Source organism: Alexandromys fortis, unplaced genomic scaffold, assembly GCF_014885135.2.
Source record: "Alexandromys fortis isolate MF-2015 unplaced genomic scaffold, M_Fortis_MF-2015_v1.1 scaffold_14, whole genome shotgun sequence".
NCBI classification, from domain to species: Eukaryota; Metazoa; Chordata; class Mammalia; order Rodentia; family Cricetidae; genus Alexandromys; species Alexandromys fortis.
Window position 1 is genome coordinate 13,615,346 of NW_026067910.1, and position 21,619 is coordinate 13,636,964.

A 21,619-nucleotide genomic window follows, 5' to 3' on the forward strand; every position below is an offset into this window, starting at 1 on the left:
CTTCAAACAAAATAAATGTATTGGGGTAACTCTAACTAAACAAGGGAAAGGCCTGTATTATCAAACTTTCTGGCATTGGAGAAAGAAATTGAAGAGGATAACAGAATCAAAATGAAGACCCAGACATAAATCCACATGCATATGGATACTTGATTTTGAGAAAGTAGAAGACTGCACCTTCAGTAAATGCTGCTGGTCAGATTGGATGGCTGCATAGAGAAAAATGCAAAGAGGGCCTTATCTATAACCCCACACAAAACAGCTACAAATGGATTGAAGACCTCAACATAAAGCCAGATGCACTAAAACTGATAGAAAAGACAGTGGGGAATAGCCTTGGACTTATTGACAAAGGAAAAGACTTTCTGAACAAAACACTGTTACTCAAGGCACTAATCAAGAATTAATAAATAGGACCTCATGAAACTGAAAGGCTTCTTCTGTACATCAAAGAGACTGTCAGTTGGGCAATGTGCCAGCCAACAGCATGGAAAAAGGGTGTTTTGTTTTTACACATTCGATTGAGGAGTAATCTTCAAAATATGTAAAGAACTCAAAGCACTAGGTTTCATGAAAACAACCCAATTTAGAGAATAGATCTAAACAATTCTCAAAAGAAGAATCTTAAATGACTGAGAAACACTTAAAAAAGCATGGGATAAAACCGGACTTGCTGAACATAGCGGACAATGAGGACTGCTGAGAACTCAAGAACAATGGCAATGGGTTTTTGATCCTACTGCACGTACTGGCTTTGGGGGAGCCTAGGCAGTTTGGATGCTCACCTTACTAGACCTGGATGGAGGTGGGTGGTCCTTGGACTTCCCACAGGTCAGGGAACCCTGATTGCTCTNGTGGCGGGGAGGAGGCAGAAATCTTTAATAAATAAATAAATTTTTAAAAAACAAAAAACAAAAACAAAAAACAAAAAAGTACTTTTACAAAAAAAATATTCAGGTGGTGGCGGCACACACTTTTAATAGATACTTAAAGCTTGGTATGGTGGCACTAGCTTTAATTTCAGCACTCAAGAGGCAAAGGCAGGTGGATTCAAGGTGATTTCCAGGATAGTCGGGACTATGCAAAGAAACCCTGTCTCAAAGAGTTCAACAACTTTAGTAATCAGGGAAATGCAAATTAAAAATACTTAGAGATTTCATCTTACACTTATCAGAATGGTTAAATAAAACAAATGATTGGGAAATTTCTTATCATTTTAAGTGGCTCTTTTTGTTTGTTTATTTATTTTTATTTTTAGACCAGTTCTTACCATGTTACTCTGACTGGTTTGATACTTTCTATGTAGAACAGGCTGGCCTAAAGCTCACAGAGAGCCACCTGCCTCTTCTTCTCAAGCCTGGGATTAAGAACAGTGCCACCATAGCAAGGTTTAAGTATATATTTTTATATTTAAATACCAAAAAAATTCATCACCTATCCCAAAATTAAGATAAAAATATATGATAGGCAGTATCTTTGTCCTACCCATTCACTTCCTTGGCAGTAAGTATTTCTAGCAGTGACTTTGTAGTTTTTCAAAGAACTCTTTTGTATATCTTTAAAAGGAACAAAATAAATGGAATTTATATCATGTATGCATGGATTTTTTGTTCTTTCAAGACAGGGCTTCTCTGTGAACCCACTCTGTAGACCAGGCTGGCCCCTAACTCACAGAGATCTGTCTGTCTCTGCCTCCAGAGTGCTGGGATTAAAGGCATGTGCCACCACTGCCCAGCAATTTTTTTCTTAAAAGATTGGCTTAGGTTTAACTCTGACTGGCAAGACTGAAAATTGGGGGCAGGCCAGAAGTCTATAGACCCAGGGAAGAGTTGATATACAAACAAGTCTAAGGCAATCTAGTAGTAGAATTCCTTCTTCCTTGGGGACCTCACCCTTGCCTTCTTAAAAACCTCAACTGATTAGGCAAGGCCCATTCACATTCTAGAGTGATCGTTTTTTTGTAAAGTTGAGTGATTTAAACAATAACCGTATCTTTTAGAAAATCACAACAAATAGAGGATAGTGTTTGACCCAAACCTGAATGTTGTGACCAAGTCAAACAACAGCATAACCACTGCACCCTTGAACATGAGAATATATCAATATCCATATTTATTTTTAATTGCAGTATTAACATTGCAGAATACCCAGGCACAGATATATATACTTCATAGCCTTGTCTTGTGACAACATTGTATTTTTGAAGGAGAATTCTGAAAGAAATATATTTTTAAACTATATAAAAACTGGGGCTGGAGAGATGGCTCAGTAATTAAGAGCACTTGGATGCTCTTGAAGGAAACCCAGGTTTAGTTGTCAGCTTCTACATGACCACTAACAACTGTCTGTAACAACAGTATCAGAGGATCCAACACTCTTTTCTGGCTTCCATGGTCTGTACACACATCTGCTACATAGATATATAAATGTACAGGCAAAATACCCATACACATAAATAAGAATAAATAAATTTAAATGTGTTTTATATGTATGTGTGCATACATACATATACACTGGCAATATTGGTTTTAGGAGAAAGACACAGTTGCTATGAGAAGGGACATAGCAGCTTATAAACACAGTTGATGGTGGTTGGTATTTATATTACATAAAGCAGTAGTTCTTAACTTGGGGGGTCGAATGACCCTTTAACAGGACCCTAGCAAACATAGATATTTACATTGTGGTTTATAACAGTAGCAAAATTAGTTATGAAGTAGCAACGAAAATAATTTTATGGTTGGGGGTCACCACAACATGAGGAACTGTATTAAAGGGCCATAGCATTAGGAAGGTTGAGAACCACTGACATAAAGGCTGCCAAAGTCTGAAAAGAAAAAAATTCATATCACAAATAACCAACCCATGAAAAGAATGACTCCCATCAGAAAGAAAACACTTAAACATGTTCAACCTCAAAGAAATGCCCACTGAATAGGATGAAATATTTCGATCTCATTTAAAATTTAAGTTATTTATTAATGCTGTGTATTAGCAGGAGGCACATACGCCTTGGGAACAGGTGGGGGTCAGTGTGCAGGGACCCTGAGGAAGAATGACTCCCTTCTTCTATTATATGGGTCCTGGGGATTGGACTCAGTTTATCAGGTTTGGTGACAGGCTCCTTACCCACTGAGCCATCTATGTAGCCCACATAAACTCATTTTTTAAAAAGGATAAAGTGGTGGGAAACTTAGAAACCAAAATGTCAGTGTCGGCCTTTCGAAATCAGTTTGGCAGGATCCATCTGGAGCTGTAAAAGCATGCCCTTGGGCTTAGTCATCCCTTCCTGGGCTCTAATCTTGAGAAAATAACTTGAAAGATAGTACAAGATATAGACTGTGTGATTTTCCTCACAGCGTTACTTATATAATGAAAGAAATCACTAAGCTAACATCCTGACAATGTAGAGATGCAGGTTAGATATGACTCATTAATTTTTATTCAGTGTAGTCATTAAAGATGTATACAAAGAGTAGTAATGTGGTAAACATGTTATTATGTAATGTTACATATAACACAGTTATGTCTTGGCTCCCATTACAAATGAAACTTTATGTTACCCAAGTAAACATGTGGGCAAGAGCAGATAAGGAGGTGGGAGTCTAAAGCAGTTTGGTCAGAACAAAGGTGGGGATTTTATTTGTTTTTCTCTTACCATCTTGTGAAAGTATTTTGATACAATCAAAGCTTCTTTAAGAAGTAATGATTAATTGACATTCTTCCAGTCGCTTCAAACTGGAATTGTTTTATAATTATAAGAGATTTTAAGAACCATGTGGTCATCCTCCCTGTTGCCCCATGCCCTGCTATCGTGAATATCAATAAAGAACTTAGTGTTTGTGACTGGTCCATACAGGGTGGATACTGCAGGTTATGGCATTGGCAGTGCCCCCCCATCCTCTGCTAAGCAACTAGACATTTCTTTGTTGATCATAGCCAGAGAAAAGCATCAGAAATTTCTGTCCTAAATAGAAAGAGGAAGCAAGAGACATGTGCCACAAATGATAGGTCTCCTTCCAGCATTGTTCCTGATAACTGCTTGTTCTGGTTGTCAGAAGCGGTTTATAAAAATTGTATATAATATACCTTGCACTAAGGAAAGGCCCCTTGAACTATAGTTTGTCTCTGTTCCCAGCTAAAGCCTCGGGTCAACAGATTTTTTGTTTTCTGTCGTTGAGTGTGTAGCCCGTAAGTGAAAGTTGGGGAAGAAGAAACATGTGGTGGAACATTGCATTGGGGTTTTCCATTTTCTGTCCCGTCTCTTGATCTTTCTTTCAGATTGAGACAGTTTCAACAGTGGTTAGTGCCTGCGGGCTTTTGCTTTGTTTGTGGGTTCTTGTTTTCTGATTTTGGAAGCCACTCACAAAGATAGCCTTGACGTTGGGGAATTTCCTAGTTAGTGAAACAATTGGCCAAGCAGGAAAAAGGCTGTTGCAGGTACTCAAGGCGCTCTTGATGCCTGCCAAGAACGTGGACTTGGTGTTAACATGTATCACGAACATGTTTTCCAGGGTGGATCACTTGTACACCTTCTTTGTTCAATGGTCTCCCGATGTCTATGGGAAAGATGCCAAGGAGCAAGGCTTTGTGGTGGTAGAGAAAGAAGAACTGAACATGATCGACAATTTCTTCAGTGAGCCGACCACCAAGAGCTGGGAGGTAAACACCTGGCTAGAAAATAGGCTGTCATGACCCCTAAAATGCCAACCAAAGACAAAATGGTCTTGTGTTCAGATTCCAAAAACTATAAATAGCTGATACTATTCTTATTCTTTATTTTTTCTAACCATTTTTTATTTTAAAAAATACATTTATGAAACTTTGTCTCCTGTGTCATAAAAAATGAGTGATAAGCTTGATTTGATTGGCAGTTACAGTGTCCCAACCCTGAGTTCCCTTTATCCAATCAGACCATCATGTATCAAGTATATCTTGTGGGGCAAGGCATGGTATTATAAAGATGGATAAGATAAGTCTCTATTTGTAATAAGCTTTCAGAACTGAGATGGCAGATGAGGGAACAAAGAGAAATATGTTTATCACTCTTCCTCCTTTAAGCCTGTTTTTTGAGTTATGGATCTCTCTGAGGTCTGGTCCTTTGACTCCATCCTATTCTGTACCGTTCTGGGACCCTTCAAAGCTTTTCCTTCTATGTCGGGGAGATGGTGAATGGCTTCAGGGAAATCCCCACTCTCAGTTATCGGAGCACATGCGTTGCTTAGTGGTTCTTCCATCTATCATACCCATCTAGACTCCTCCATTCCTGGAAGGTGTATCCTCACACTTGCTCTAATCCTAGCTGGTCAAGCATTGGCACAGAAAAGCAAAAGAAGTCAGAGTGCCACATACCTGATGTCCTGCTTCTCCACAGGCAAAGACTGAAGGGGCACTTGAGTTCAAGAGTTTGAGCTAAACCTAGGCAGCATATCTAGGGCTCATCTCAAAAGACAAAACAGAGCAAAAGCCTCAAACCAAGGAGAATGATACCAAGATAGCTGAATTATACTGAGTTCATCTGGGTCCTTCCCGACTCAGAACTGGAACTCTTTCCCTTTTCTGACCTTTTGCCATTCTGCCTAGGCTCCCCTGCCCGCATTAGCATCCACGCATCCCATAGTATGACCTGCCTTTCACATTATAAAGAAGAAGGAATTGGACGAATTTACTTTCTGATACTCCCTCTCCTGCATTTTCAGTTACCAATTACATTCTCAGTTTCTGACTCAGGGGGAACAGGCTCTTTTCCTCTCCAAGGCTGACTTTTGTTTTATAAGTCACAGCTGTCACTCTTATGTGTCTTTAAAGGCTTTCTCCTTCCTGCCTGGTTCCTTATCTTTTACTGGGATAGGCTGTTTCCTTTCTTTTTTTTTAAGGAAAAAAATTAAGGAAGAAATATCTCATCTCTTTTAATCTCATTGTGTGTGTGTGTGTGTGTGTGTGTGTGTGTGTGTGTATGAGTGTTTGAGTGTGTGAGAAACACCCCTGTCCCTCGGCTTCAAGGCTGTGAAGGAGAATTGTGGACTCCCGTAAGGTAAAAGGTTTTTTATCTTAAGCATATCCAGAATAACTCATAATCCTGCAAAATTTTTGTTTCTGCTCCCATATTTATATCTTAGTGGTGTCCAAGCAACAACCCCATGTGTAATACTAGATCCTTCTCTTTCGTCATCCTGACTAGGCACCTCATCTTCAATCAGAATCATGTTAAATCTGGTTTTAAATGCTACAGGGCCGTCCACCCGCTCTCCTGAGCCAATCCCTTCTTATCCAGTCAAAATTTCTGTAACTCATTTGGACTCTAGTCCCTACCCAACTCCTGCCTTTCCTCACCCTTATTCAAGATCTTCAAACATACTTTATGTCTTCGTTTTATGAAAGCAATGTGTGCCTATTGTAAAACAAAACAAAACAAACAAACAAACAACCTTGAAAAGTAGAGTACAGAAAGTTTTTTTAAAAAAAAACTAATAGTACTTGTGACCTTCATACATATGTTTGGACTTTATTTTCTGTTTTGTTTGGGGGCTTTGTAACTGTTGAGGGGATGGGTCCTCCTTTTCATTCAGCAAAAGTATTATGTTCTATGTAGTTTGTGTATGGCTTTTCCTACCTGGCATAATGTAAGAATTGTTTTAAGTCTTTAAGACCCTCAGTTTTAATGGTTGCCTTTGTTTGTTTATTTGTTTTAGGTAGGTCTAGGCAGGCCTGGAGCTCACTCTGATCAGCCTGGCCTCAAACTCAAGATCTTCTGCTTCAGGCTTTCAAGTGCTGTAATTACAGATCCAATCCATGCATCACCATCCTCCATCTAGTTCCTAGCATATTTATGTCTGTTATAATTTATTTAAGTTTCCCACTTGAATCATTATGTTGTTTCGATCATTTCACAAGAATTACACAAGAATGAGAAAATATACCTTAACTAGTTAGGTAATTTCCTGGATGTGAAATTATGAGCTATAAGAGCAATAGACTTCTAATTCTCCTGAGTTTCATGTGTCACCAATTTAACTTGTGAGGGATTTCCCAGAGTGTGTCTCCCAGCAAATAAGGATTGCGAATATTATTCCTTTTTCTTTTTCCTAAACATGCTTGCTAAAATTGTAAAGTGAGTGATATTATCCTATAATTTAATTTTCATTTAATTGACTATTGCTGAGCCAAAAATGAACGTACTTATGCACAAGTTAGCTACCTGTGAGTCTCTTACCTCTTTTCATTTTTATATCCTGTTTCCCTAGAGCAGTGGTTCTCAACCTTCCTAATGCGCAATCCTTTAATACAGTTCCTCATTTGTGGTGACTCCAACCATAAAATTACTTTGTTGATACTTCATAATTATAATTCTGGTACTGTTATGAGTTGTAAATATCTGATGTGCAACCCCCACAGGTTGAGAACCACTGCTCTAGTGGGACCTTAACAGTTCTCTCTACCATTGAATTCTTGTGATGAAAGAGATTTTTTTCCTCTGTTTCACAGATATTCCTTCATGTTCCATTTTTCTTTTAATTTTGTTTGTGGCTTTTATGTTTTCCTAGGTTTCCTTTTAATATAGAGGTAGTCCTGTAGTTTATTTTGTAAGTATATATGAAGTATATAGGTAGTACTTTTAGTAATAGTTTTTCTCATCACTATTGGGTGATTTCTGAGATTTCCTTCATCATAGTAATAGGTCTTAGGTATGTATTTGGATGTATTGTCTATCTTACTTAACATTTCAAATACAGAAACTCATCCATACACTCACAGGCTTAAAGCTCTCAGTACCATGTCCCCATCCTTCCACCCCCATGGCCTATAGTAATTGTTAACCACATTGCCCATCACTGGAATAACCACTAGGGGATACCAGGTACTATCTCTCTCTCTCTCTCTCTCTCTCTCTCTCTCTCTCTCTCTCTCTGGGGGGGGGGCGGGTGGCGACGGATGATATAGGCTCACAATATGCACTTGTGTGCATGTCTTTGTGCATGCTTGAGGAGGTCGGAGGGGGCTACCGTGTGCCATGTTCTATCACTCTCTGCAGTATTCCTTGGCGACAGGGTCTCTCACTGAACGTTACGCTAACTGAACACTGCAGCCCTCCTGTTTCCACCCTCCAGAGTGCTGCAGTAGCAGGCCTTCTTTCCAAGCCTTGTGATCCGGATTCATGTCTCAGTGTTTGCACAGGAAGCACATTATACACAAAGCCACATCTGCAGCCCTCTAGATTCTTAAAAGGTTGACTCCTAGACCTTTACCTCTGGATCCTTTGTTTTAGTAAGCCTATAGGAAGAATGTGAGCACCAAAATAAATCAGCAAAACAGCTAGGTTTTAGAACTACTCTCTTATATGGCAAGATCCCTTCAAGACATTACAGTTCTTCACTTTTCCTGATCTTACCCCCCTCTCTCATCTCTTCTTTAGCTGGTGTTTGTTCTTCAGCCATCATGAACTTAGAGCCCATGTCTGTGCTCTTGCTGCACCCTGCACCTGGGATATCTCTCCACACCCCACCCTTCTCACAGATGGACCCACCCTCTCCCTTGTGAATAAGCCTTCTCAGGACAAACCAGGTGTCCCAGCCTCCTTTGAGCCTCAAGAGCTTTCAGCTTCTTTATTGCATGTGCTGGCATTTGTTTGTTTACAGTTTCATCTTCTATCACTCAACTGTAGACACTATGGGCTGCTTTGTGTCCCTGTGCCTGGCAAAGCACCTGGCACTTCCCAGAACAAGGAAGCACCGAATAAATGCTGGCACTCCTGCCGCATCCAGGAATTACCCAATAATGCGATCTCTCATGAAATGCCAGGCACCGAAAAAGTTGCTTCTCCTGGGCACAGAATCCAAGTGCTTCTGCCCTAGACTGTTATGTGTCTGCATGGAGGGTTGGTCCTGGCTGATAGGTCATGTCCACTCATCTGCCAGAGTGCAATTTCTAACCTACCTCAGAACCCTGGGACTGAAAGTCCCCAACAGTGTGGAGGAGTTAGCAACAAGGGGATCTGTTGCAGATCTGCATTTCTTTCCCAGCCTGCCATCGGAGGACCCAGTAGGTTTATCAGCCACTAAGACGCAGTCTCCAGTGTAAAAGGATAAACTGTGCATTGCTACCTGTTTTGCAAACTGCACATAAGATGGCATCGTTCACAGCCTCCTGTAAATCAGATGTTTTCCCACTCTTTCATGTCGCCCATGCCAACAAACTCTAAAAGCTAAAAGAAATGTAAAAAACAAAACAAAACAAACAAAAAAAAACCGATGCCTTGGAGTGAGTCTCTCTACCTCGGTTAAAGCCTCCTTTTGTTTTTAAGATTCAAACTGATACTGGGAACCTACACTATGTTTAAAATGGAGGTTTAGCCTTAAGGAAGGAGCTGAAAGAAAACCCAGAAGAGACAGGGTGAGCACGGTTTAGTTACCTACCCTGAGGGCATAAGGATGAAGAGTTTGTTTAGGAAGAGAGGAAGGGAAAAAAAGCCCCTGGAACAATGGGGTTTTATTGTACTGTTGGGACAAGGGTTTCAAAGGTGAAAGTGTCATTTTACATACTCCCGCTCTGCCTGACAGGAAGTGTGCCTGCTCTAAATCCTAATTTGGGTGTGTTCCTGTAGAAACATCGAACCCCCTCCTGAGGGAAACAGAAACTCAGCCGTGCAGGAAGCTAGCTAGATACAGAAAACAGTGTAGCTCAGCCCGGCAGCCAGTGGCTGGTGTGCGGGCAGCCCGCGAAAGACCTGTTCCTCTCTCGGGTGGCTTCAGTCTTCACTCCCAGCACAATGCGAGGCAGAAGACTGCCCCTGGACATTCAGATTTTCTATTGTGCCAGACCTGACCAAGAGCCTTTTGTGAAGGTAGGTGGGACTGTGTCCCTCATCGGGCAGCTAGGTGCTCTGTCACAGCCGTGTGTCTCGAAATCCTTCTGGTTAGAAAGTATTGCGCTGGCGTCTCACCCGGAGCACGTTGTTTGATTTGCTGTGGAGGTTTTTGCCCCCTCTTTCTGAAATCCAAAATCCGTCCTTGACTCTCTTCATTCTACAGCCTTGTTGTATGCTGTTAATAATTTGGAGAGTTTGGAAATAACAAAACAAAGTGCTTTGTCTAATACGTTTAAAATGTCAGATGTGTGATTCTTTGAAAGTGTTTTTATATCCTCGCCATCAGAAGATAAATTTGGCTAAAAGATGAATAATTTGTACATGCCATTCTTCATTTTGAAAGCCAAACAGTGCATTACTTGACAACACTGACTAGAATGTAAATTAAATGTCTTTTCTCTGTAATAACAGCTGTCACTACTAGTTAGTGTACCTGGGCATTTTAGAGAACTAGTTAGTTACCTCTTAAATGTTTCAGAATCACGCAGTAATGTACTGAGACACTAAGAGGGACCAAGTGTTTTTAAGGTAAGGACTTTGGTAGTTCATAAGCCCAACTGTATTTAAATAAGAGATGTGTGTGATACAGCATCTTTCAATTTAGAAGGGAAACATTGGATCATTGTGAATTGTGTAGAATAAATCGTAAGGTAGTTGTAATTAGAGTAAAGCCTCCCCTGCCCCTGCTCCCTGTCTCCCGTTTGCTTCTGGTGGCTGCCGTCATTCATTATTTCTATTAGACTTGGTTGCTATGTACACAACCCGGAAGCCTGATTACAAACTTATCTTTATCGCTCCAAACTCCCTATTTATAGCCTTGGTGAGGGATCTCTGATTATTTCCTTTGCAACTGAAATGTGAACACGCAGACTAAAAGAGCCTGACCTAAGTGTTTTCAAGACTGTAAATTGTGTGTGGAGTTACGCGGTTCTGAGCAGGCAACAGCATGAGAAAAAGTGAAAGGCTGGTGACTTTAAGTCATGCATACTAAATGCTCAGCTGTCGTGGTTTAAATTCTGCATTTGTTCTGCATTTGAAAATTAGTCATTTCCCCCAAAGCCCTCTTCTGTTTGTCTCCTGCTCCCCAACACTCCACCTTTACAGTCAGCTGTGTGCTGGGCTAGTTTAGGGGAAAGCCATCTCGTCTAAGTCAACCGTGTGCCCTGCTAGTTTGGAGAAAGTGCATCTCATATTTACAGTCAGCTGTGTGCTGGGCTAGTTTGGGAGAAAGCACCTCTCATCTTCTCCATTGGGTTCTTTTTGTCCTCACCTTAGATCATCACTGTTGAAGAGGCGAAACGGAGGAAGAGCACTTGCAGCCACTACGAGGAGGAGGAGGAGGAAGAAGAGGGACTGCCTATCCTGCAGCCCCACAGTGCGCTCCTGGAGAACATGCACATCGAGCAGGTGGGTCTTCCGCAGACTGAGCCCCGCGGTCTTCCTGGTCTCAAAAAGTGTCCCTTGCCCATGGTCACCAGTGAAACAGCCAGGTGAGCAAGTGGAGGGACAGAGCATAGATAACAACCCTTCTCCACTTAGGAAAAGTCCCAGTGGCCTTCCCGGTGACCTTCCTGAGAATATGGGGAGCTCACATGACCTCGACATCCTCCTTCCAAACCTGAAAAGATGACCATTTCTGTTAACCCTGCCCCGCATGCTTTTTAACCGAGCACTCAGGAGGCAGAGGCAGGTGGATCTCTGAAAGTTCAAGTATAGGCACCAAAGATAAAGAGAAACCCTGTCTTGAAAGAAAGAAAGGAACGAAGGAAGAAAAGGAAGAAAGGAAGGAAAGAGAAGAAGGCTAATTCTTAACATAAAAAAAGGGAAGAGATCTCCCATATAGTCTTAATGCACCTAAAAAGGATCCAACTTTATCCTAGCTAGTATATGTGGCTTTAATTTATTGGGATTAATAAAAAAAAAATAAAACACATGAATGTACTTGCTTTGTGATGGACAGAACACCTGCCTTCAGGAAAGATCTTCCTTTCTTTAGAATTACCTGTGTGTGCTTAAAATGTCTGCTGCTTGAATTTTGTGAAATATTATGTGCTACTAAGCTGAATATGAGGATCTCTGACTTTTTTCACCAGTTAGCTAGGAATTTGAATGTTTGAAAGCTTAAAGACTCAAACCAGGGGAACCCAGAGACTTGGTCAGGCAGCTCTAGAGGTGGGCTTCATGCTGCCACTGGAGCTGACTTCCAACGCTCGAATACATTGTGTTTCATAACTGCTTTGATAACGTTTCTTGGAGAGATACCTTTTACTAGTATTTATGGCAGCTAAGTTTAAGCTAAAGATAAACATGAAAGATACCGAAGCAAGGTGGACAAAGTCCCTCTGCACTCTCATGGAAAACACGTGCTTTTCCTTAATCTATGGGACATTGTAGCAACTTTAAACCTATGCAAACTTAGGACAACTGAAAAAATAGAAAATGATAAAGGCCAGGTTGAATTACAGAGGAAAGTATATGTCTAGTGAATACTCTTCTGGCCAGCTTGATCGGTGGGAATCTTCAAATGTGTAGTCATGCACTAATAGGGACACTTTGCTCTGTGATCCACTACATAATCATCAGGTGACATCGTAGCTTGGCTGGTTTGTGTATGAAATTTCTGTGACATTCAAATGACCCCAAATTTGCCTAAGAAGATGTTTCTCCACTTATGTATCTTATCAGCGAGAAACACAGGCCTGCATGATGACATTGGAAGCCCACAATCAGGCTCTGAGCGAGTGCAGCATCTCCTGGGCAGCATCCTGGCCAAGGGAAACACTGCCCAGATTTCCCTTCTCTTTCTTAGCTAGTGGTAGCAAATGTTTGCCAGGGCAAAAATAGGTCAAGATGTAAATACAGGATTCTTTAGTTGGAGCCACAGGCCCTTATTTAATGCACTGGTTCGTGGCTGATTAGTGGTTGTCTCTTTGTATTTCCTTCCTTGGATTGGCAGCTGGCCCGACGCCTTCCAGCCAGGGTACAAGGCTATCCGTGGAGACTGGCCTACAGAACATTAGAGCATGGAACAAGCTTGAAAACTCTCTACAGGAAATCAGCATCCCTAGACAGCCCTGTTCTACTGGTCATCAAGGACATGGATAACCAGGTGAAGCTTGTTCCTCTCACACAGAACATGGGTGTTGTTTTGGAAATGGGGTTGCACGTAGCTCCGACTGTATAACCTGCAGTGCTTTTGAACTTGTCATTCTCCTCCCTCCATATCTTGAGTGCTAAGATTTTTAGTATGTGCTCCCACAACTGGCTATATGGTGCTAGGGATCAAGTCCAAGGCCACATTTGTGCCAGACAGACTCTGCTAACTGAACTATGTCCCAACTTGAAAAGGTGTTTCAGTGATAAATTTTAAGAATATCCAGCAGGCTGGGTGGTCGTGCATCCCTTTAATCCTAGAACTTGGGAAGCAGAGGCAGGAGGATGTTTGTTGGTTTAAAACTAGCCTGGTCTACAGAGTCTTCCAGGACAACCATAGAGAAAACCTGTCTCAGGAAAAATAAAATGAAAAGAAACAGTAGAGAAACTAGTATAGCAGCTCCCATGCTCAGGCTAAATGGGTTTTGCCATTCTTGCTTTATGTCCGTCTCTTCTTGCTTTTCTTTGTTGATGTAGTTTGAAATTCTAATATAAAGAAAATGGAGTAATTATATTCTAAGGAATCTTATCCCTGTACTGTCCATGGAGCAGAAAACAGAAACTTACAGCAATTTAAAGATGTTAGGGACAGTCTAGTATATAGTTGCAAAGACAATCCCAGTGACATACCGGAGATTTTCCCATGGGTCTTAAGTAGTGCCCATTGATGCTGCCTCCTGAATGGGGGCTAGTCATTCATCTGTGTAATAGTTCTGGGGTCCAGTGATTCAGCAGCCGTGGGAAATCCTTTCCTGATAGTACTCTCACCTGTGTGGTGGGTACCCTTTGATAAGCTGTTCGAGCTAGGTAGTGTCCCATCCGTTTTACACCATTGCCTGTTCCTTCTAGTCAGCTTACATTGCCCATGGAATATTGCAGACTGCTTTCATTTACTGCTCAATCAGGCTGCTATATTGCAAAGTCATGAACTAATTGATTCATCTAGTCAGGTTATGGCTAATCAGCACCTGTTATATACAAGGCAACTCAACTGGATATTCTTCATTCAAGCTTCTTGGGATAAAATTGTTTAGAAATTTGGATTTGGGGGAGTCATAGAATATTTGCATATGTATAAGGAGATGGGATCACAATTGCTTCATAATAACACAGACACACAAAGAGAGTTTTCATAATTTTGTTCATGAAACAGGTTCTCAGTACAGATTTTTCTATTTATGGTATCATGTTGGCACTCAGAAAATTTGGGGTTTGGGAAGTTTTCAGATTGGTGTTGCTCAACCTGTATTGTTCATGGAGGATCTTACCTGCAAAGCACATCTCAATCCTGTCAACTTTCCTCCCTGAATGAGGTCTGTAACTGAGATGCTTTTAAGAGAAATATATATAACCATGTGACCTACTTCTAATCCTAGAATTTGGGAGGCAGAGGCAAGTGAATCACTGTGAGTTCAAGTCAAGGCCAGCCTGGTTTGCAAAGTGAATTTCAGGACAACACAGTTAGATACTGTTTCCCCCCCCCCAAAAAAAAACCCAATAGGTTATGTCCTGGTGAGGTTACTTTATGGCTTTATTGCAATAATAAGAATTATGGAAAGGAGAGGAACTGTTACTATATTTATTTTTACTATTATTAGATCATGGTTGCTAACATCTTATTGAATAATGGGTAGAAGTACTATGAAAGTTGAAATAATACCACAAAGTGTTTACAGTGAAAGTCACATAGAAAGTTATGGAATGGCCACACAATTAGGTGCTATGTCTCAGATAAAGTATGACTAGACACACAAGTCGGCTACAAAAATATGCATTCGTTTCCTGTCTTTTAGCAGTAGTATTAAACTTGAAGAATAAGAGGGTCGCATCAAGAAGGTATCAGTGAGGCACAGTTTCGTCAAGCTCTCCGCCAGCAGTGATCTACCAGAGGCCCGAGGCTGAAGCTTAGCCTTGGTCAGGGAGTAGAGTAGTGGTTCCCAACCTTCCTAATGCAGCGATCCTTTAATACAGTTCCTCATGTTGTGGTGACCCCAACAGTAAAATTATTTTATTGCTATTTCATAATTGTGATTTTGGTACTGTTGTAAATCATAAATATCTGATATGTAACCCCTGTGGGGGTCATGACCCACAAGCTGAGTATCACTGGAGTAGAGTCATGCATATCTTGGGTTCTGGAGATGCTTGAGCAGTTGAGGATACTTGGACATTAACTCTACCTCTTTCAGCTCCTCCACCCTGGGAAATAAGATGGCTGTGCTGTTTGTAGAAATATGACAGAGATATTAGAAGCCAATATTACACATGCAGAATGAGAGAGCGGAGCTGTACAGAATCCGTGAAAGAACCCTGACTGGTGGGAGTCATAAAAACAACCCTTTAAAGTCTCTGGAAATTCTCCTAAAGGCATGCAGCAAATGAAGAAATGTTTATTCAAGAAAATCTAATAAATCTCAGTAATAACAATGAAATTCTTTGGCACTTGAGACACAACCCACTTCCCATCTTTCCAGCAACCCCAGCTCAAGCCTGAAGCTTTACTCTGGACCTGTGTAGTACAGGAGTTGGGGTTCCCTCTTCTCTTAGCTGCCAATCATCTGTCCCTTCCAGGGGCAGGTGCTCAGCAATTCATCCACCCCTCCCAGTGTGTTCCAGAAGTGAAAATGCAGATAAGTATGGCGTAGAGGTAGAAGGCCTTTTCCTCCACCCAGCCTTTCCTTGGAGTAGGTGTTTTGTCAGAGAGATGGCAGGTTGTGAATACCGGATGCTCCATTGTTCTTGGCTCAACACTTAATGCACATTGTCTGAGACAAGCCAAGGCCAGACCTGCACTTGGCTAATAGAGCAAAATTGTTTTTCTGGGAAAGCAGGCAGATGTATAGCCGAAGCTCTGGTTCAGTGGCTAAGGGACTTGTTCCAGGAGGAAAGGGCGGCCGTAGGACACAGAGCCCTTACACCAGCCCCACAGAGCTGGCTTGCGTCTTTAGACTAGTAAGGAAGTTCAAGGTCGAGGATATTCCCAGCAGTGATTACATTTGGCTCTAAACAGTTGAGAGTGTTCTCCACAAGACAATAAGCTGCAGCGTTGTGTCTCTAGGTTACCAGAAAGAATCTGGAAAAGAGCTAAGCAGAATTTTTTTTAGAGTTGGTGATCACTTCACAGACTCACTGAGGGCACCGTCAGTCAAACCAAACTACCCAGGAATTTATGATACATGGAATTGTTAGAAGAGCAGATCTTCAGCAATTAATAGAGTGTGGCTTATGCTAACAGCATTGGCAAGGCAAAAAAAAGAAAAAAGTCACGTCTATATTGCAGTATTTCACCGTCCCACTATTTATGATACTGTTGTTAACCATATTTTACCCATGTAGATTACACACCCAAAGCAAACTGTCAAGATAACTGCTTTATATTTTATATCTGCTAATGGAGTTGAGAGGCGGACCTGTGTTACAGGTTTGCTATCGCAGCTACTCTTAGGACAGATAAAAATCCTATCTCAAAATAAAAAGGAAAAATAAAGGTGGTTCAGGTGGTAGGGCCGGGACTGCAGTTCAGTGGCAGAGTCCTTTCCTAGCATGTGTGAGACCCTGAGTTCAATCCTTAGCACCACAAGAAAAACAAAAGCTAAGAGAAAAGAGCAATGAGACATCTTTATTATCTTTATTATATTAACCTTCACCCTATCATTTCCAATTCTTTAGTTGTATAGATTCTTTTTTCTGTTATTGCTAAATGTATTGCATTTTCATTATGTACAAATATAATTATATACAAATTCTTATGTTCTTTTTCTACTAAATAAAGTAATAGAACGAATAGCATAGATATTTGTTAAATAGTTTCTGAGAAAAAACCCATTGCATAGCCCTGGAATTACTTGGCCCCTGGTTATTAAGTAGATTTCCATCATCACTGAAAAACTTTTCACTGAGAAATATCGTTTAGAATTTTATAGAAGGCCGGAGAGTGTGGACAGCATCTGCCATTGACTCCACTGAGAGGAGCCCACTTCCTACCTGTTTCCTTCTTGTCATATTTCAGGATCGTGCTTGAAAAAATGGGCGCTTCTCTATTGCATTCCAATTCCTTTAGTAAAAAAAGAGAAAATAATTGTTTATGTTTTATTACAAAATATATTTTATTTTTCTTTCACTTTTAGAAGTTGAGAAAATTCGGGAGTAGGAAGTATGACAATCTTTGTTTAGAATTAGAAATCGCTAATGTTTAGCGTTTTAAATAGAACTAGCAAAGAAGAGGGCACACAGTGATTTTGACCCAATTAAAGTATTGTTTTTAAAAAAAAAATGTGTTTTTTTTTAAAATCTCTATTAAAGCAATATTTTTTTAAGTAGGCTCTGGAGCGGAAGATACATGAATTACTGAGTCACACACACATACACACACACAAACACACAAACACACACACACACACACATATATATATACCTCTCCTAACTCTCAACCATATACACTGATTAGGATGGAAACAGGTGGACAGAAAGCTGAGGGAGGGCCTGACCATATTCTGTAACATGACTCTTGTACTTCAAATAAGAAATAGAAGAATTATTGATGCAAACACATCATATTTAAAGTCAAGATGTGTTTTCGTTTTGTTTTTTTATTAGAAGTCACTTCAGACTAAGCATATTAATCTGTCATATTTAAGTACTTTTATCACTCATCATTGCAAACTGAATGGGCGCAAAGTTAATTTTCTTTGGGGAAATGTCCAGCCTTGATCTCACACATAAAACACATAAGAAAGCCAGACATGATGACTCACGCCTATAAATCCAAGATGCTAAAGCGAGGAAATGCTAGTGGCCAACCTAGCTACCGCAGCGAGTTAGTACCAAGCTAGCCTATCCTGTAGTATCAGGCCCTGTCTCAAGAAACAAAAGCAATACAAAGCAAGCTAAGTCATTCTAGAGATGTGACTGTGTCCTGTCAAGCACTCATTTCCATGTAAAACACACATCTTTAGGTTGTTCTTCATATTTGGCTTCTGTGGCCTTTTAGCCACTGAATTGTTGGCCTTTAACGAATGAAAACTTTTCTGAGCTTCTTTGATGGATTTTCCATGTACCAGGAAGCCTGACCACATGGGTTCCAGTTAGAGCTGGGGATATTGTGCTAATTGCTTTGTTTGGTGCTTTTCCCTCCCCACTTAAGAGTTCTAATTTAGTAATAACCTTTGCTGAATGTGTTATAAGATCTAAGAACAATAGTGTGTCAAAAATATTTCAGAAAGTCTCTCTATGGGAATTTAGTTTTGGAAATAACTAACTCTTCTGTTTCTTTTCAATAGATATTTGGGGCATATGCAACTCATCCCTTCAAGTTCAGTGACCACTATTACGGCACAGGCGAGACGTTTCTCTACACCTTCAGTCCTAATTTCAAGGTAGCTGGATGGGTGGCATCCATGAATGGCCCGTGTTTGTTGTCAGCAGTCAGGGCAGATGGGGTGCCCAGACACTGGGATAGCGCGGGTGGGGTGCCCAGACACTGGGATAGCGCGGCTGGGGTGCCCAGACACTGGGATAGCGCGGGTGGGGTGCCCAGACACTGGGATAGCGCGGGTGGGGTGCCCAGACACTGGGGTAGCAGCTGCCCTGCAAACTCACCTGCACCCTTTACTCTGGGTCTTGTTCTTCATGCCTGTGGCTCGCAGCCTGCTCAGGGACCCAGCGTTAGGACTGTCTCAGTCTGAGATGCAGGAAGAGGCTGAAGGTCACAGCCAAACATACTGTGGACTGGTCTTTAGTATTTCGTAATCATTGGTGACCTCACTGTGGCTATTCTGCCAAGTGCTTCCGTAGTCGAAGATGTGTTTCCCTGTATGCAGTATGACTATTCAAGATGTCGTCTCTGCTAATTCTCCATATTGAAATGTCTGTTGCTCTTTTGTGTTTCTGCCCCTAGGTCTTTAAGTGGAGTGGAGAAAATTCATATTTCATCAACGGAGACATAAGTTCTTTAGAGCTTGGTGGTGGAGGGTAAGATTCTTGTTATTTTGCTGTGGGAGGCTCTGTTTTGACCCAGCCAGTTTGTTTGCTTAGATGAATTAGGACTGTGCACTAACACAGGCCCCTGAGGATCAAGACCAATGATTTATTAATGTGGCAGGGAGACTTATACTATTTGTCATTTTGGAGAGGCCTGTCTATTCAGCTTGCTTTTGTTTGGTGAGACGTTTAGAGTTCTGCCTGTCATGGCCTAAAGGAAGGGACACCTGGCAAAGGAAGACAGAAAGATGCCGGGTTCGGGGTGTCAGTGTAGTGACTTTCCTCTTTAACCTCGTTACAGGGGACGCTTTGGTCTGTGGCTAGATGCCGACTTATACCACGGACGCAGCAACTCTTGCAGCACTTTTAATAATGATATTCTCTCCAAAAAAGAAGACTTCATAGTTCAGGACCTAGAGGTATGGACATTTGAGTGAAGTGTAGGCTGCCTTAAAATATAATATTAAAAAGACTGGGCTAGATTAGCCCTATTACTGGAAGATGAGCCCCAGCCCCGGCTGCCGCATCCCACAGCAACGCTTTCTTTCTGCCACCGTCTCAGAGCATGATAACAATGCAGAAAGATTCTGACAGGTACCTGCGGAGGGCAGATGCTGAGGAAAGAAACCTGAGGTCCAGATGGGAAAAGACTTTGTACATCCACTGCTTTCGGATCCACACCATGAGAAATCAGAGTGTCTAGAGGAGTATGAGTTGAATGCAATTTTTATTTTTGGTAACTGTGAAAAAAAAAGATACTGTGGAAATATATACCTGCCTTGTGTATTTATCAACATAATTTACCAAATGTATAGTTACTGTTTGCTATGGAAAGCTGAATCTGATTTAGAAAAATTGAAAGGGCACGGCACTTAAAGGGAACATCTGATTTTTTTAACTATTTTATTTATTATTTCTAGTATATTGTCTGAAATATGTTGGAATTTTTTTCTTCTCAATGTGTCAAATACTGAAATAAAGGAATATGTACCTTTTGTGCTTATATTTGGGAAACAAGTCTCCTTTGATTTGTATAGTTTGATACTCATTTTTTTTTTGCCCTGATTATTTAGGGTGAGATAGTCTTAATGTCTTAAGACTATGTATCTCTCTATATATGAACTTTCCAGAGTTCATGACCAATGTTCATTGATCTGAATATTATAGACCAGCTTTTCGTTTAGTTTTTAAAGTACACTTTGACACCCTAAGCATTTGTGTGAAATAGAGTATGACATCTCTCGTAGTTGTAAGTTGGTGTCTATCAAAATAGGAATTTTCATGAATGTGGACATACAACAAATCCTGAAAAGAGAATGTGTTGCTTCTTACGAAATTGTGTACTAATAACAGTAACTTAGTTTTTTAGTTTTTTTATATATATAGTTTTTTTCACAGGTGTTTACATGAATGAGGAGCCCTCTGTTTTAAAGGGGAGTGTTTAATTTCTTCATTTTTGATGTTGGATGAAAATATCAAGTTGGACCAATTTTTTTGGTTTCTAGAATTCTATTGGAGAAAAAAACAATAAAGAATTGTGTTTATATCACAACTGAAAGAAAAAAAGAAAATCTATTTTTTAAAGTTGAAACTCATTTTCACATTGTAAACCATCTTTTCTTTTAAGCAGTAAGAGATAAAGTCATTAACCTTGTTGATTGCCACCCTTTTGTGAAAGCCAAAGACTACTGATGGGAAAAATTAATGATAGCCAAAGCTGGAAAGTAGTCTACCACAAATTATTTCCCCAGTGATCACTGAAAGGAAAATTAGCTCCCCACGTTTACATATCTGTTTACGTTCAAAATATGTTCTTTAAATTTTTCTTCCAGTTTAGACTCCCTGTAAGAAAACAGAATGTTCAGTGGTCTCTGCCAGGTCATCAGTTGTTATACTCACTGCCATTCCATGCTAGTTTAAACGAATGCTCTAAAATTTTAAATCTGTAGACCAGAGACACTTTACACCTGTGTTCTCCCACTGAGGACTCTCGGTTAAAAACACATGATTTGAACGTGGTCTACTCATGCACATGAGTTGGTGAGATCCCAGGAATAGCTTGTGGTGATTACATTCACCATTTATGCCATTTGTAACCATATGCTGTTAATGAACAAGATGGTCATTTTGCCTATAGGTCACTCTTACCTAGTTTAGTCCATGACGCTATACTCGTGAGAGCCTATCCAGATGCTGTATTCTCTATTTAAAACAGTATTGTCTGAGCAGGAATGTGTGATCCTTCCTTATGGATCTCAACTACATGTAATGCAGTGCTATTCCAATATTTTCAAATAAAGGAATTTATGCATTCAGTGTGAACTTATTTTCTAAAGATTCATTCATTGATTATTTATTTGGTACAGCCCTACCTAAGAGACATAACAGGATTTATTGCTAGACACTGCAACAAAACACGTCACCCTATTTTTTTTAAATATCCAGCCCTGTAAGAATTGTGTCTAGACTATCTCATAGTCTATCGAGCATGCAGTCACCTAAGGATTAAAACAGTGCACATATTTTACTTGAAAATACTTTGGTCTGCAGCTGGAGAGATGGCTCTGTGATTGACCGAGCTTCTTGCTGAAGACCTGAGTCAATTCCCAGCATCCACATCAG

At 40.6% G+C, this 21,619-nt stretch overlaps 1 protein-coding gene and 1 long non-coding RNA gene across 4 annotated transcripts in view; one reads left to right on the forward strand and one right to left on the reverse strand.

The window, feature by feature from the left end:
* The window catches only part of Ncoa7 (nuclear receptor coactivator 7), a 140,115-nt gene extending 118,807 nt beyond the window's left edge, over nucleotides 1–21,308 (forward strand). For 2 of the 3 annotated variants that reach the window (XM_050138082.1, XM_050138081.1), the window contains exons 11-16: nucleotides 4,515–4,662; nucleotides 11,141–11,272; nucleotides 12,822–12,974; nucleotides 18,298–18,393; nucleotides 18,915–18,988; nucleotides 19,299–21,308. In XM_050138082.1, the coding sequence (XP_049994039.1) occupies nucleotides 4,515–4,662; nucleotides 11,141–11,272; nucleotides 12,822–12,974; nucleotides 18,298–18,393; nucleotides 18,915–18,988; nucleotides 19,299–19,434 (739 nt within the window). In that variant the 3' untranslated portion in view covers nucleotides 19,435–21,308. Of the gene's footprint in view, nucleotides 1–4,514; nucleotides 4,663–8,004; nucleotides 9,842–11,140; nucleotides 11,273–12,821; nucleotides 12,975–18,297; nucleotides 18,394–18,914; nucleotides 18,989–19,298 lie in introns of those variants that run through there. The other variant, XM_050138083.1, reaches the window with a different exon arrangement.
* On the reverse strand, nucleotides 15,393–18,907 carry LOC126499064 (uncharacterized). The gene is made up of 3 exons (XR_007590966.1): nucleotides 18,617–18,907; nucleotides 17,003–17,072; nucleotides 15,393–16,102 (listed from the first exon to the last, which is right to left on the reverse strand). It is a non-coding gene; the product is annotated as an uncharacterized lncRNA (long non-coding RNA).
* Nucleotides 21,309–21,619: the final 311 nt, after the last annotated feature.